This window comes from Pithys albifrons, chromosome 6 (genome assembly GCF_047495875.1).
Source record: "Pithys albifrons albifrons isolate INPA30051 chromosome 6, PitAlb_v1, whole genome shotgun sequence".
Classification (NCBI taxonomy): Eukaryota; Metazoa; Chordata; class Aves; order Passeriformes; family Thamnophilidae; genus Pithys; species Pithys albifrons.
The window spans coordinates 56,605,350-56,622,830 of NC_092463.1; the positions used below are offsets into that span (position 1 = coordinate 56,605,350).

Genomic DNA, 17,481 nt, shown 5'->3' on the forward strand with positions numbered 1-17,481 from the left:
ACTGTATTAACAGCTGATCTGCATCTGTAACAGCAGGAAAGTTCTTTTGCATCAACAGACCTGCAAGCTCAGCAGTAACATATGAAATTAAATGTATTTAACTTATCATTTGTTCTGCTCCCTCAACATAGAACATCAAAGAGCAAGAATTAAATCATGTAGCCTGAAACTGCTAAATGAAATAAAGAGAAACAGTAATTATACACTAATTTTCTTATATAAAAATGAGAAAGCTCCTAAGTTAAGCAAAAATGGTTAATAGAACAGAATTTGATAGAGTAATTAATTTCAACTTGCTACTTGTTCAACTTCAAAGCCATAGGAAAACAGAAGACTTTAAATAAAACTTCTTAATTCTGTAACTCCGACATATATTAAGATACATTCAACCTGTCTAACCAGTTACTCAGCCATGTCCAAATGAGCACAGTACAAATAAGACACAAGAGTTTCATTTCAAAGGCTGCCACGTACAGCATTATGCAACCAGCCAGTAAAACTTTTCTGCAACAGGAAAACAAAGAAACATTCACTGGAAGAAGAAAAAAAAAAGGCGCAAAGCAGCGAGAGAACAATAATAGCAGCATTTTTAAAATCCCTGTTTTATCTTGTTGCCAAAGGCACTCACACATGCAGACAAGCTGACCATGTATGTTCACCCCTCTGCTGGAGGAGATTGTGCAAGAAGCTTTGCAACCCAGCTTTTTACCTGTTGAAGCATTTCTTCTGTAGCATTCAGTTTTAGCTGATGTCCCTCGAGACAGATTTCTAAGTCCCGGATTTTCTCTCCTTGAGCTTCCACCTGGTCTGTAAGAACACTCACCTGTAATTTGAGAAGAAGTACAATGCTACTGAACTGACTGTAAATAAGTTTCAATTACCTTATACATATAACATCCAAAGGCACATTTTAACAACAAGTTCTCTTTTGAACTCCTCAGTGCTTTAATATCCTTGTGCACTGCAGCAACCTGCTCTATCAAGGTTTTTCAGTCTTACCTCTACTTTGCTTCAGCCCCGCCCTCTCATCCCCCCTCCCACCCAATTATTTTGTTTTGATATAAAAAAGACAGAGCATTTCTAGAAGAGATGCAATGCTACCTATAGGTAGCCTGGGTCGATTCATGCAAAAGTCTGAAAAATCAGAAAGCAGCAAATAGTAACACAGGATACTGAAAATATTTTATGTTGTTATGGAGCACACGTTGTCATTTCAGGTTCTCTTGGCACTTCACTCCCTAAAACAGATAAATAGGAAAACTGTTCGTTCCAGACCCAACAAATTACTTTACCTCTCACTAGAAGAGAAGAGAAAACCATCTTACCTATCAACAAAGTGTTCTGAAGTTAGAAAGAATGCAATGAGTAAAAGGCATGTTTTAGCAGTGGCAAAGCTCTATTCCAAGAAAAATTCCCAGGCTTTCGCAAGTCAAAACATGAAAGCAACAGAAGTGAGATACAGACAATGAATCCCAGGAAAAGGAACAATAAGCTACACTGGTAAAGAACTGTGGGAATTAGTGGTACAAACCAATGTGTAATAAGAGAAGTCCAGCAGCCGAATTCACAGCTTGTAAAGCAGAAAAAAACTACGCCCAGGATAATATTGGAAAGACATGGAAAAAAACCCAGTGCTAATTCCTATGTTAAGCAGAACATACTCTCTGTAGGTTCATTTTCACCATTTAGTTATATAAAAGCCTTGATTATAATAGAAAAATGCTGTGTCAAACAAACAAAAAAGGAGCCTTAGGTGTTTAAACTCTATTTTGGAGGAAATGAATTAACAAAAACTTATCCGTGCTCTCACATCCAACCGTGCAACACCTTTATTAAAAAAGAAAGAAAAAACGTTCAGCATGTCTAAGCCAAACTTTTAAGATGTACACACTATGCAGCATTCCTAAAACCCAGTGAAAACTGAGTTCATTTCAGGGAAGCTGCAGAGGGACACAGTGAGCGATCTGTATTTGTTTTACCTGCAAACATAAGGACAAGCATGCCTGGGAAACGAATACAGAAAAAAAGAAATAAATAAGAAGGGAAGAAAAAAAAAAGGACTATTTTTTCCCTTTAAAGTAATTGGCTGTAGCATAGAGAGCAGATAAACTCAGGATGAGGGATGATAGGAAGGAGTGGGTGGAGGCAGATGGCAGGGCAGACACATCCAAGCTGGGGCAGGAGGAGAACTCCCTGCAAGGAAGTCTGATGCTTGTCTGCTTTTCTGGTTTGCTCTCATTAAATGAGGGATAGCTCACAAAACCCCCCTGTGAGGTCAGAAATGAAGAAGAAATAAACTCAATCCTCTCCTTCAGTCTGATGCAGGTTCCTGAGAAAGAAAACCAGCTCTGTTTAGAGTGTCAGGTTCCAACTAGCACTGCAACCTGGAAGCAAAACCCTGTATGTTAAATGTGACCTGCAGAGGAATTTAGTAAAACCTGAGTAGCTCTAAAAGCATGTGTTGGATGTTCCAGCAGTTAGGCTGGAAGGCACATCAGCCACTTGGAGCTCATATTTTTCCCTCTGCTCAGGAGCACATCTGCCAGACTCTTCAGGGAATCAGCAGGCTGCACACAGAACATAATCCCAGCTTATGCTACGCTGGCAAGTCCATCTTGCCTTAGGAGTGCAACACCTACAACACTCAGCATGTAGGTAACATTTTCTGTAAGCATTTATAAAAGGGAGGACTATTGAAAAATTAACTAAAAATCAAGCAGTACAAAGGTTAAAAACTTCTCTGTGGGGGAAAAAACCCTACCAAAACTTAAAAAAAAAAATCCTCCACACCCCAAACCAAATGCCTAGAGGAGGGCATTAGCTGCTATATGCAGGTGCTGAGCTATAACAAGGTGTCCCAGATGCAGCAGCACTTCCAGCCTCCACTGCAGACTGAGCAGTGTGAGTAGGTCTCCAGGTGGAGTGCCTGACTCACCTTGGTGGACAGAACAGCGGGCACTGCCTGTGCCCACTACAAAGTGCCTTGTGCTGCTTCTCACACAGAAAGTCTGATGCAAGTCCTCAGTGCTCCCAGCCTCAGATTTCCTGCAGATTACAGCTATGGGTCAAAGCCATGAGCACAATTCAGTAGGAGCCACAGAAGACAGGTGCTCTCTCTCTTTCCCAATGGTCACTCCCAGGAGTCACGTTTGTACCAGCTGATTCCATCAGGCCAGTGCAACCTCACATGGGACCTGCCTCTGCTCCTCACATTCAACTGCCTAAACAGAAGATGCACAACTGGTGTAAACCAGGTTCTAAACTGAGCTCCATCTTGGCACTTTCTTTGTTGTTGATGATGTTTGCCTACCAAACCTGGGGCTTTTGTAATCCTGCTGCAATGCTGTGCAGTGGGAAAGGAAAAATTCATAAATATTGACTAAGACTTTTGATTTAAAGGGAGGGTGATGGGAGCAAAAGGCAAGAGGAGGACAATTTCTACATCTTGATTTTACTATATTCCTTTTAAGAAAAACTCTAGGCAGGTCTCCAAACCATGCCATAAAAGCACCTTTGTGGATTTGGCTGGCTGCATCCTTGGGTACCTGTTTGTGTGGAGGAAGAGACAGTTACCAAAAATCTGCAGGACAAAGACAGGAAAAGCACATACTCAACAGTAGTCTGGAACAATCTTCAGGAATTTTAAAGGACTGGAGACTTGTGGTCCTGTTAAATCCACACAGGCTGATGCACATTGAGCACCAGGTTTCTGCCAAATCTGTACAAGCCCCCCAGCACACACGATCATCAACACAGGGGTGTGTAGCATGGACCACATCTGAGATGACAGTGGCTGCTCTACACAGAGATCACAGGACTAACCAGACATATGAGAAACAAAGGAGGCCCTCACAAGAAAAGCCACAGGTGCAGCAGTACCACCCTCTGCTTTGGAGCAAACAGCTGGGTTTGGCCTCCTAATTGCTGCTCATGTGTGTGAGTGAGCTATGCACACGTGAATGCACAGTGTGAAAAGCTGTTTGCTGTTAACAGAGTCAAGATGTTATTAATCACTTGATTAGTGAAAGGTATTCTAATAACTATCAGGTGTGATGTTCTCGCCCCTCACCTGACTCCCTGTCAGAAAAAAGGGAATTTGTAGCACACACTTAAACACTTAAATTCCAATGAGAAGTTTGGTTTTCATTCAGGTTTGTTTTCTCCCTAAATTTGGCAATAGCCATTTCAGTTTAATAGTAATGGAAAAAAAATCCAACTAATCCAAAGCCTGTGTCTCACAAAACATTTATTGTTTATTTAACAACAGCAGTTCTGCTCAGTAAATGAACACAAGTGTGAACAGAACATACAGGACAAGACATGCTTACAGAAACTAGTAACTGAAAGTGGAGAGAACAGCTACCCAACATACTTACGTTTTGCTTGATATAAATATACATGCTTATAACATGCTTTTGTAAGCGTGAAGAGAAAGGATATGCAAAGAACATTTAAAGAATCTCCAGCTTCAGTTTTAAAAAGCATGGAATGTACAGTATAGTAATAGCAAAAATACCCAGAAAAAATAACGAAGGAGGTTTTTTTAAGTTGTGCAACATGTGTTTTCTCCAGAAGCAAAACTTACATGAGAGAGAGGATCTGTTTGAAAAAGGGCTGGTAAACTGAGAAACAGGAAACCTGGAAGAGCTTAGGCATGCATTTTAAAAATGTCATTTTTCCCCCCCCTTTACCTCGCCTTTAAGTTTTTTTATGATGTAAACCATGTTGGTACAGCACACAAGCAGAAAAATAGCTGTTCCCTCTACCTTATAAGTCTTCCAGTTCACTAAAAATGGTGACACACAGAACCCAGAAAACTGGTATAACTGAGCAGACCTAGAATGAGAACCACCATCACAGCAGTGCCCTGGGACTGCACAGCATTATTTTTAATCTCTTTGTCAGTCTCCCTCCTCTTGCTGCTGCTACTCCCCCCTGACCACCAGGAAATCTATCAGAGGGACTATACAAATTACAAATTAATTCCTGCTTAAATGTCAGTTACATTTGGTGACCCACTAACATTTATCTAACAAAAATACTCTGTCACTTCAGGTTTTATTCACCCGATATCAACTCTGTAGACGATTTCTCTCTTCAGGACATACCTGCAGTATCAGAGACTCTTTATCACCTTCTAATCGTGCCAGCCTTTCTTGGTAAGTCTCATTATTAGCTGAATGATGATTCACCTGTGACTGGGGGGGAAAACAGTGCTATGAGAATTCTTACAGTTAATATTAAAGTTTCAAGCAATATTTAATAAAAATTATATCTATTACATAGGTTTTATAGTACAAAAAATATGAAAGAAAAGTGTCTATAGACCAAAACTGTTCATTTAATATGCATTAAATGTACCTTTGAACATTTGAATGTACCTTTCTTTAGCTGGATTTTGAATACTCTATCAATTGCAGCAATCAAGAATGGTATAGCAATAGATTGGTATTTTCTATCAAATCACAATGCCAATGACAAATACCTTCTTATCAAAACAAAAACCATTTACTTTGAAATATCTGGTCTCAACAGTCCTTTGCCAAAGTCAAGGAATCTTAGGGTTTAAATAGTAAATATTGCCATAGGTATTATACTATTCCCAGAAATTACTGAAAGAAAAGTAAAATTATTTTGTTAGCAATTCAAAAATTATTTAAATCATCAAATTCTTACTGGGAATTACTCTAGCCACATAATCCCTTATGGATTGCTAAATGGCTCTAGGGAGCAAAACCTTCCACAACATGGCCTAACTATTAGGTCCCATTCCCTACGAACTTTAACACTTTAGAGAGAAACACCCCAATGAAAAAAAGCCCTGCAGATTTATTTTCAAAGGTCCAGAAGAGTCTCATGGCTTCATCCTCCAGCCTGAAACATTGTGTAATGTGGGAATGGAGCTGTTTGCTCAGGGCATCAGAGGCATCCTGAGCCCCCAGAGGTTCATTTGGCAGCTCCATCGCAGGCACTGCATTTCTGCCAGGGAATGTAACATGGGCCTGGCCTGAGAGCCACCAGAAGAATTAACTTCAATGAGTTCCTTCAACTGCTCTCAGCTGCAGTTCATTTATAGGTACTGGCATAATGGCACCAATATAATTATAATCCTCTTCCCCAACTGCCCTTTCTTTTTCAACTGAACATTTGTGAACAGGATTTTTAAAAATATTAGCTGGGTACATACACAGCTCCTTGGTCCACACGGAGGTCTACAGGCCCAAACGTAACACAGATGATGAAAATAAACATGTTGATAATAATACTAATCAAGCAATCAAACTTTTATTCAATCAAAAGACACTTTTCAAGCCATCATCAGAATCCCAGACTATTCTGAGTTGGAAGGGACCCACAAGGATCATTAAGTCCAACTCTTAAGTCAATGGCCCACACAGGGGATTGAACCCATGACCTTGGCATTATTACAACCAAGTTTTAACCAACTGATCTAATATGTGCTGAACTAGATATATGTATGGCATCTTTACAAGCTGAGGGAAACTGAGCACCCTTGTCTCTGATTATTTAAAAAAAAAATTGAGACAATTACAAAGCCACCAACAAACAGTACTGAGAGATGTCTGAGGAGATCATCTGGTTCAAACTTCTATCCTAGGACCAATATTCTTTTTCTCCCTACTCTTAAAGACCTCCAGAAATGGACTACACAGACTTTCCATCTTCTTCTTAATTACCCACTAGAAGATTTTTCTTAATGTCTAACATAAACCATCATCTCTTCAACTTCAATCTGCTGGTTCTTATCATACCATCATGGATAAAAGAAAGGTTCTTCCCTTTGCTTCAGATTTTTCTTTAGTTATTGGAAGACTGTAGATCTCTAAGTAGCAGCCCCCTCTTTGGTAAAACAAACCCAAGTTTTTCTGTCTTTTCCCCACAGGTTAATTTTTCAAGAACTGTTTTGTTGCTTTTCCTTTGGTACCTTCTCACCAATTGTTCCCTGACTTCTTTTGAAATTTAAGTGCCTAAGAGGAGACACAGAACTCCAGCTGAACACTTTTATTGGCTTCAGTGGAAAAACCTTTTCACACACCCTTGGGCCACATTTTTTTCATATTAACCATATAGTAAAACTAATATATTTTCAGCCTAGGACCAATAACTTCCAGATCCTTTGTTAATGCTTTTATTTAGCTACCATCCTGTTCTTCATTTTGTGTTTACTCACTGTTTCTGCTTCAGTGTGCAACTTTGAGCTAGACTGCACTGAATTGCATCTGATTATTTATACACTTTTCCAAAGCATCAGGCTCTTATGCTTTAATCATGTCCTTTAGTGTGGCTGCAAGGCCTTTAACTAGAATCACCTATAAATTCACTAAGTTTTGTCCTTTGCCCCTGTTTAGAGGATCAACAGGAACATTAAAACCAGAATGTGCAGAACCTCACATATTATTCATTGTCAGAAGGATATATTAACTCAATTCAGAATATACCTTTGTCACCAGCTTTTGACCAGTTTACAGTAAGTACAGCTAAGACTCAACACCTCCCAGAAATGGCTCTAAATATGCAGATGTGACTGCACAACACACACAGACAGAAGACTCAGATAAAGTTTTCTGTGGCACCTGTAGGGAGATGGCCCATGCATTAAAGGAATGGTGATCTCACTCGCTCTTCTTCTCCTAACTTGTTCTAAATTTTCAAAATTTGTGTCCTCATGGCTCAATGTAATTTTTTCAAGCCTTCTGTCCTGTTATTAAGAAAGAACCCCACTCCTCAAACCCCCCTCCCAGTTTTCATAAATCATGTTTAACTTAGGCCCTCTGGATTGAGCTGGTCACTCAGTCCGTCTGTATGGCCTTAAAGTTCACTCCTTATTAATTTTTGTGGTATTGTAATGAAAAAAAGGATTCTTTATAAGTAAACAATATGCATTTTTGTATGTCTGCCTAGACAATCCTTTGACCTCAGCTCTGCATCCTCAATCATCCTGCCAGACATTCCACCTGCACTTTTGCTCCACACAGAAAGCAAAGTCTTAGACTGCACTTAAGGATCCAAAGCTATCAGCCTTAGCAGCCATGCTTCCATCGAGGTTAAGACTTCATTACCTACCAATAAAAGAGTTTTCTCATTGGAGAGCCCACCAGCCTTCCCCAGTGTGTCTCTGGCTCGCACCCAATGGCAGGGGAGGCTTCCCTGCACTAGAACATCCAAGTATTCAGGGAAGAACAGCACACTGCTAGGCAGGAAAAAAGTCTCCTAGCGACAAAACCCAGTCAAGGAGATTTTGCACCCTTTCTCCTGCTGCCAAGTGCTATTTTCTAGGCTAGATTGAAGAAATATACCTGTAACCACTTGTGTAAGCATTCCCCCTCCGCCTCACAGGCACAGTGGGTTAAATTACTGCCAATGCATTGTTACAGAAAAAATCTGTTGTAATGGAAAATGGAGTTTGACATTTTTTTACAATCCACGATGAAGAATTAGTTCAACACAAAGTCCAAATCAACCACACTCAGAATTACCAAAGGTATAGTCTGCTGCACTGAGTGACTGTGAAATATCCTCTGCTGGCAGCCCGACATTCAATACCAATGTAAAGCCCAGTGATTCCTCCACGTGAACAGAAAAGGGGGAACAAAACTGCAGCAAAATATCAACCCTGCCCATCGGTCAGCAAGACAGGGCTCAGCCAAGTACAGGAAAGTACAGTAGACAGAAAAATGACCTGCTAAATAAAAACGTCTGATTGACACACAGCAGTTGTTTCAGACTTGGTAATTCTTTGTGGCATGTATAAAGACAAGATAAAACAATGTAACATGAACCAAGGCCATCTGTGGATTGTTGGAGTGCATTCTGCAGTTGTGAAAGTCAGTACTGAGAGGAACTGAGCAAGTGTAGCATGTGAGCATGTGACACGTATCAGCAGCAAGTGAGCACAGGACCTGTAAGATGTAAGGCTACAGATGATTCCAGCTGGTGTAAGAGTTCAGAAATAATAAATTCTGGTCATGTGGTTGCACAAGTCTAAAAGACTGAATCAACAAGACTTTCTACAGAGCTGTTAATTCAGCAGATATAGCATTAAAGACCAAGAATTGTTACCTGGACCTGACGAATTCTAAGCCAAACTTGTTAATTATGTTGCTTATAATGAAAGAATGAAAGAAATTGCATAAAACATGTAAAGAATTTTATGGTAACACATGATAAAGATGGAAGGATATGCTAAGGCAAGGTAGTTGAAAATACATTGATGGTCGTACCACTGCAGATAATAAATCAACTGTATATCCTAAATACTTTGCCTATAGGAATCATAGAATCCTTAAGGTTGGAAAAGAGTTTTGGGATCATCAAGTCCAACCAGCAACCAGCATCTCCACCACTTGCACCATTGAAGCATGTCCTCAAGTGCCACATCTACACATTTTCTGAACTTCCAGGGATGGTGCCTCCACCACTTCCCTGGGCAGTCTGTGGCCATGCTTTATAATCCTTTATGTGAAGAAATTTTTCATAATGTGTAACGTAAACCTCCTGTGGCACAACTTAAGACCATTTCCTCTTGTCCCGTCACTTGTTAGCTGGGAGAAGAAACTGGCACCCACCTCACTACAAGCTCCTTCACAGAGTTGTACAGAGTGATGAGGTCTCCTCTGAGCCTCCTCTTCTCCAGGCTAAACACCCCCAACTTCCTCAGCTGCTCCTCATAGGACTGATCCCCTCCAGACCCTTTCCCAGTTCCATTGCCTTTCTCTGGACTTGCTCCAGCACCTCAATGTCTTTCTTGTCATGAGGGGCCCAGAACTGGACACAGCACTCGAGGTGTGGCCTCATCAGTGCCGAGTACAGGGGGCAATCACTGCCCTGCTCCTGCTGGCCATACTATTGCTGACTCAAGTGGGGATTCCACTGGCCCTCTTGGCCACCTGGGCACACACTGGCTCATGTTCAGCCACTGGTGACCAGCATCCCCAGGTCCTTTGCTGACAGGCAGTTTTCCAGCCACTCTGTCCCCAGCCTGGGCAGAATCCAGCACTTCACCTTGTTGACCCTCATAAAATTGGTCTTTGCTTTTCCAGACCCCTTTCCAGAGCCCTCCTACCCTAGAAGCAGATCAGCACTCCCACCCAATTTGGTGTTAGCTTTGAACTCTTGATGAGGGTGCACTCAATGCCGTCATCCAGGTTGTCCAGAAAGATGTTAAACGGCTGGACCCTGAGCCCTGGGGAACAGCACCCGTGACTGGCTGCCAACTGTGACTCCATTCCCGGCCATCCAGCCAGTTTTTACCCAGTGAAAAGTACACCTCTGCACACCATGGGGAGCCAGGAGCTTCTAAATAATTTCTTGAAGCACCTGTATCGTGGTCTCCTCAGAGATTCTGGATATAGTTTAATGTGCAACATATTGCAAAAGATATTAACATTAAAAGTTTCCTAAACCAATTCCAAATCAACTGCTTCTCCCAGGTCCAGAAAAAAAGGAAAAAAAAAAAAGCTTTTGCATTCCATCACCTGCTTTAGCTTCTTCTTTATTTTTAGTTTCCAAATCTCTCTTTGGAATACATTCCTTTCTTTAATCTGAACATAATATTGGGAGCTGCTGGAAACTTCTAAGTATCACTTACATGATTCAGTCATTACAGAGCCCTTTTCCAAGAAAAGGGCTTAAATTTTCCTTCAAAAAAATTAGACTTTGGAGAACAATTCAACAGTTGAATTTAAAATGGAGATAATCAGCAAAAGTATAAAAGAACATGGCAAGAAAGGGAAGAAATGTTTGATCAACTCAGCTATCGTAATTTTCAATAGTTTTTTCAGAGCCTGTTATGCATAATGTTATCTTTTCTTGCATGGTATTTTAATAGGAAACAATTCAGAATGCAGCTTGTTGTCAGAACAGAGAGACATCTGCTATACAGAGTTTCTGTGCAGATGCTCTGTTGGGAAGCTTCTGAAAGGGAACTTTTAGCTGCATATCTTGACAGACTGTAAAAGTAAGCCCCTGAAAGCAAGCACATATGCAAGGTAATAAAGTTGAATACAGGCCCGTTTCTGTTTTCCTACTGTGTGCTGTTTCAGCACAGTCTCCAACACAGCTAATTTTAATACAAAACCCCCCGACTTCTGAAGTTGATCAACAAGATGTTGCCCAGAAATTTGTCACGAATACCATGGATCTCATACTGGGCTGTGGAGTTGGGAGGAGCTGGGAAAAGAAACCTGGCAGTCAGTTAAAGTGGTGATTTGTAAGCTTTTTCAACAAGTCCCCCGCCTCTTGGAGAAGACAGATTATGTCATAACCCTCCTCACTTCTTATTCAGTCACATGAATCACCTTCAGTTTCACTGAAAATTGAATAGGATGCCTGTGGCAACAATAATACTCGTATTAATGGGGAAGATTCGGGACATGCTTGATGTATTGCCTTTTGTTACAGTTCAGAAGCTGAAGACAAGGAGTAGAGCCAGCAGAGTTCAACCAGTCAGCTTTACCACAAACCACCAGCAGCACACAAACAGCAGCACTGCATTTCAACAAAAGAAAATGTAGACTACACACTCCTTCCAGTCTATTTGGAATTGATAATATTTAGAAGACTATGGTCTTTCCACCTCTGTTGTACTCTTTCTGGTCGATTATGAGTCACAACAGCATTATGAAGTGATGACTGAGCAGCCTACACAGTAAACATTTTTATTTGCATCTGACTGTGGATGCAATACAAATTTAATCTCTTGGCATGTTAGCCCTACCTCAGTCACACACCCATCTGGATACATGAACATTCCCTCAGCACACCTGAGAGGAGGAGGAGGAGGCTGGAACATGACTTCTGGATCTATAATTCTTGCCTTTCATCTGAAGACAATTAATAAGTCAACAACAGAATTTTTTATTTGCCATTGCCACTTGCTGGTTAAATGAAAGTGGCAGCCACTCCGGAAAAGCTAACAGTGCATGGTCCGAAATTAAGCAAAAACAGGGCTAGGTAAATTTTGGTAGTCCTTAAAATAAAGAATTTTGAACAAATATTTGTATTTTACCTGGATAATTTTTCTGAAAACTAACACCTGTGTTTTGCTTCCAGATGGTTACATCATTTAAAGGAAGATATCCCTGCAGAAGTTGCAAGATTCACCTTCAGTACCTTGAACCTTATGGTTCTATCACAGGTTTGAGCACTCCATCTCTTGCTAGCACAGGTTATGAATCTCTTCAGAAGAAAGGAAAGCACAAAAACAACATACACCTATTCCAGGGCAGCCACCAGCTCTGAGCCACATACACTTCAAAGGCAAGTCTAATGCAAGTGAAAAGAGTTGTCAGATGTTTCTACTTCCCACGAAGGCATCCTTTTTTCCAAATAAGACATCTCACCACTGCACAAAGTTTTCCAGATGCTGGAGACCTTTCATCTACTACACTCAATCCACCCCTGTTCAAGTAGCTCAGTTAATTTATAATATCCTTACTACTTTTTGTAGTAAATATGAGCATTTATAATTTGTGGTTATACCTACATGTCTACATACCAAAATGAGGGTTATGCCATTTTTATTTGGAATGGTGTGTTCCAATTAAGGTCAGATGGAAAGATGAGAATAAAGCAACGGGATGATATGAAATTGTATGTGAACCTTCTAACCCAAACCCCTTGGGAGAACCAAAGAATGTTTGCTTAAAATGCGACACTTTCAGCTCCAGGTAGTGGAGGTATCTCAGGTTCCTTAGTTGGCAACAGAAACTTTTAACATTGACAGATTCGTGCTTAGGTCTTGTGAAAGGTTAATTATCTGCAAAATGCTTCGCACAAAGTGCCCCCCAGCTACTTTATGCGACCTCTGCTGCTGCCCAACCTGTAACATTAAAAGCACACTGTACATACACGAGGACTTTTGCATATCCTTCCACAAACACAGTGCTGAGAGACACGTCTCCCTGAGTAATCCCTGTGACCTCCTTATCTGGGCTTTCAGTCTTACTAACAGGGCACCCTCAAATACCTGCATTGTTACAAACTCTTACAGTGCTGCATGAAACCAGGGAGGTTCTGTGTGCCTGTGTCAGATGTTCACCTTCTCAGGCAAAATAAGCTAACAGGGCCAATTCTGAAATGGCCATCAAGGTGTCACACACTCTGTGCAGTCTAGCACAGCTGTACCAACTGCAGAGTTTTGCCTTTCTGGTATTAGCTAAGATACTACCAGAGGAAGTTCCTTCCCTTGTGAGAGGTACTACTGAAGACTTGGAATTCTCATTATTGGCAAAAAGCAGAAAAAAAGCAAAATGGAGAAAAACCAGCAAACAACAGAAAGCACATGAACTGTGCATCACATAGAACACAGACAAGGCTAAATTAATTTTTTCTCTGTTCATGTACTCCTACACTTTGTCCATACCTGTGGCCATTCTTGGCACAGCATTTCCACAGGTCATGGTAATACAATAAAGTCCAATGGAAAGAACTGCAGTGTGGTGACACCTCATTTCAATCCCTGCTGCTGTTGCACGATGCTGCTATATGCATTATGCTGCTACAAGACCTCTGTTTAAAACCAGACCCTCCATCCTAAGCATCTGAAAATAGCAGCTGTATCTGTTGTTTTGCCTGCCTGGATCCCATGACTTTTGTATTTGTTTACTGCCCTAAGCCAGTCCAGGCCACAGACACCACACAAGTCTGGCTTAGCCAACCACTGCAACAGCAAAGCTGATTCTGGTCTCTGAAGTGATTTCTGCTAATGATGAAATCTGAGCTGGCTCTGGCATACTTCACCAAGGCTTTATGAAAGTCTGCTGCAGTTATTCACTGTTAAATGCCATTTGTTACTCTGAAAGTAACTCTTACTTTTATTATCAGCCAAAGAGTGAGAGTTTATGATTGCAGGAACTGAAATCTTTATGTGCTGTAACAGCCAATGCCAGATACGTGACACTGGGATCCTTGAATGTGAGAATTAAATAAGCAACTTGGATTGTTACATCCCCCCTCAATCACTCGAAGGAATTTGGGAGCAGACTGCTTAAGTTCTCCTGGGAACAATGCAAGATGATTTTTAGCCCTCTTCCCTCCCCATGTATGCTCACCCCTTTTAGGAGCTTGCAGGGAAAGGCAGTTCCACTGATATTCTCCTTTATGTACCTGACACCAAAGGAATTACATACAACAGCAGCAAGGGCATCAGTAATTTCTGTACAATTCTGTGCCCCCTTTGAAGGCAGCATCCTTTCTGAATACACTACACAGTCCCTGATAGCTGCACACCTTATTAGCCTTTTAGTAGCAAACTCACCTTTATGGAAATGAAATTTGCACTGGGAAGCAGGCCCGGCACACACACCAGTATTCAAAACCTCATTTAATTAACAAATTAACATGTGAGCTCAAAATACACCTTTTTTAGGGCTGATTGGCTCTACCTGCACAGAGCACAGTTAGGCTAATAGTGCAATGTTACCGACAGCTACTTCCTGTTGCCTCTTCCCCTCCACTGTCCCACTCACTTCCCATTTAATCCTCTCTCAGACACACTCAAGAAACGTAAAAGTTTCTAGAACCTGAAGTAAATATTTTGTGACCTAACTTCAAGATTCTCAAGCTTTTATTAAAGTTTGACACATCAATAATATTTTATATTTATTCAAGAAACCACCCGAGTTAAACTTCCTAATCACATTTCACATAAGTATTGACCTGTATTTTATGTCTATAGAGCCAATAAAAACCCATATTTTATGCCTATATAGCCAATAAAAAAACAGAGCACATGTGCTTTTGTATACATGTGTGTTTACATATACACATGCAAGAATCTGCAACAAAAGCACACACAAGTTAAAACAGATTTCAAGTATATAATAAGAGGGTGTGCTGCTTTCACGACAGACAATTAAATTCATGTTGTAATTCAAAAGCAGCCTTCTGTGAGGGATCTATTCACCCCCCGTCCATAATTCCTAACACTGAAAATTCAATAATTAGAACATTAAAGAAGTCTAAAATCTGACACCACCAGTGATTTTTGAAAGACGACTAAACACTTCCACAAACTTACTTTCTTTTTATAGAAAGACAAAAACCAATCTCATGCAGTTAATTTATCTTCAGGCAGTTTATCACAAAATTAATAGCACTTAAAAAAAACCCAACAAAAACAACCCAAGCTTTTTATCAGAGTAACATGCAGGGAAAAAAAAGTACCACCACGTTTATCGGAAACAAAGGCATCCAGAAAGGTCTCATACAGCTACCCCAATGAAGAATCAATTAAGAGTTAATGTAGCTAATTTTTCACTTTAAAGCACAACATGACAAACAACATACTCTCCTTTTTCTGCCATACATTCCCATGCAGGATTTGCTTTGTTGTGTTACGATCCCAGGAAAGCTCGAGCACTTGCTACAATCTATTGCCATTTGTTCAAAGTTTGATCCTAGCGTTTCATTTTTAAAGACAAAGGCAGCTGATTCTCTCCCCCCTCCCTAAGCCTCCTCCTCACTACATCAAGAAACGTCTTTATTTCATTTCTCATGAAGAAACTTTACACTATTTTCTGTCTGAGACACTGAATACATTTTCTTTCACAAAGCTGAGAATTCTGACTAAGATTTTGCTAATGTGCATTTAGAAAGAGAAAACAAAGCCCAGCAAATCACTTACCCTCTTTAGCCACGTGAAGTGCTTGTAGATATCAATCTCACCATCCATGCTTTGGGCCCATCTCAGCAGTTACATTCCCAGGGCTAAAAGAAACTTTTGGAAGCAAGCTCACTGCTTTGTTCTGCAGGATATAGCTGTGATTCCTTTCCCTTTCAACACTCAACTTCTAAAATCTTCAGTGCCTGTTCATATTTTCAGTTAAATCTCCTGCTCCTGTCCCATGGTCTTATCCCAAAGGCTTCTCACAGATGTATATATAACAGGCAACTGTATAAACTTCAGACTCTCCCCCAAACATCTGGTTTTTTTAAACAGCAGATCAGTTAGCAACAAGAACAATGCGACTCTAAAAACATCAAAAATGCAGCTTGAAAAAAGGATCTTTCAAGAACAGTATAAATCTGCAAAAACTGTTCCCCTTTAATGTTGAATAACAAGCTAAAAATTATTAGGCTGTCACTGAGAAACTATTTTCAAGTAATGCTTTCCCTGGCTTTCTGTTTCAAGAGTGGCTGGAACTCATTACCAAAGACCCCCTATTTCCTGTCTCTGTTTTACTCTCTGTTTATCATAACACTGCTCAGCCTTCTCAGTTTATTTCAGGCTCAGACTAAATCTAAAAATAAGTTCTGCTCTTCGAATTACTTGCCTGTCCTCTCAAAAGACATTACAAAAGAAGAGGAATTCAAGGATGATCGTGTGAAGAAGTTAACGACCCCATAAATACTGCTATTGCCAAAGAGGCGATTTTCCATCTTAAGAGAAGATGCTGATACTCTTCCAAGACATTGGTCTGTTCCTGCTGAAGCTGAAATCTCATAGCATGGCAACTTTTCAAACTTGCAACACCAAGATAAATGCATATGCAACGCAATGCTCTGGCAAGAAGGGAAGTTTAAAAGCATTGCCTGTTACTGCGGTGTCCTCTAGTGCCTCCACAGAGTAGTTATTCATAACTTCTAATTTTTTTCCCAATAAACTCCAGTTTTCAATGTTGTATCTCCCCCTAGTTAAAAGTGGCTTTGGTATTAAACCAGGAAACTGTTTTATACACAAGGACAACTGCTTGGGCAAAGCCTATTAAGACCTAAACACTGCTGCCCTCATGGAATTTTTGTGATGGTTGCAGAACACAGTACTGATTTCCTTAGTTTCTTTAGAATCTAAAGCCAAACTGACTCCCGCATTTAAGGAGCAGTGAAACAGCAGTTTGGAAGAGCCAGTGTCAAAGCCGCCCATGATACTAATCATAGATACAAAGGACTCAAAGTCTGAAGCTGTAAAATGCCCTGAAAAGCTGTTCTTACAGGGACCTGCCTCACTTAGGCATCTCCCCACATTCCAAACTGGGGAAGTCACAGATATGTGATGAAATTTCTGCAAGTGATGTGGGGTTTTATTATTTCAACCATTCTTCATCCTTTTGACCTGATGAAGCTCTTTTTAGAGCCTTCCATTACACAAAGAAGGAAGAATATAAACTTAGACTTTGTGTTTCCTTCATGTATTTATTACCTGTTCTTACTTAAAGTCCCATGACAAGGAAAACATTCCAGTTTTTAGAAAGTTAGTGCTGGAAGTCTTCTAAAGGTGCTAGGATACATAAAACCACCAGTAGATGTGACAAAAGCAAAGAACTGTCAGATTCCAAAAGCAAACCATGCTACAAGGCAGATCAGGAGGAGACCTGGGTGGCTCCATAGGTAGAATTCTACAATGACTGTAGAAGTTTTTATGCTATATTCAATTTGGTAAGAGCAGTTATTTCTCAAATAGCTCACACTATCTGACACAAGTCTTAGTACATCATCAAAGGTCCATTAAAAAAATTATGA

General features: G+C 40.4%; 1 protein-coding gene across 7 annotated transcripts in view; it reads right to left on the reverse strand.

Moving 5' to 3' along the window:
• Positions 1-17,481, reverse strand: part of PPFIBP2 (PPFIA binding protein 2) — a 102,180-nt gene that overhangs the window by 41,452 nt on the left and 43,247 nt on the right. For 6 of the 7 annotated variants that reach the window (XM_071559025.1, XM_071559020.1, XM_071559023.1 and 3 more), the window contains exons 4-5: positions 5,109-5,198; positions 710-823 (exon numbers count right to left, since the gene is read on the reverse strand). In XM_071559025.1, coding sequence (XP_071415126.1) covers positions 710-823; positions 5,109-5,198 — 204 coding nt within the window. Of the gene's footprint in view, positions 1-709; positions 824-5,108; positions 5,199-15,646; positions 16,434-17,481 lie in introns of those variants that run through there. The other variant, XM_071559024.1, reaches the window with a different exon arrangement.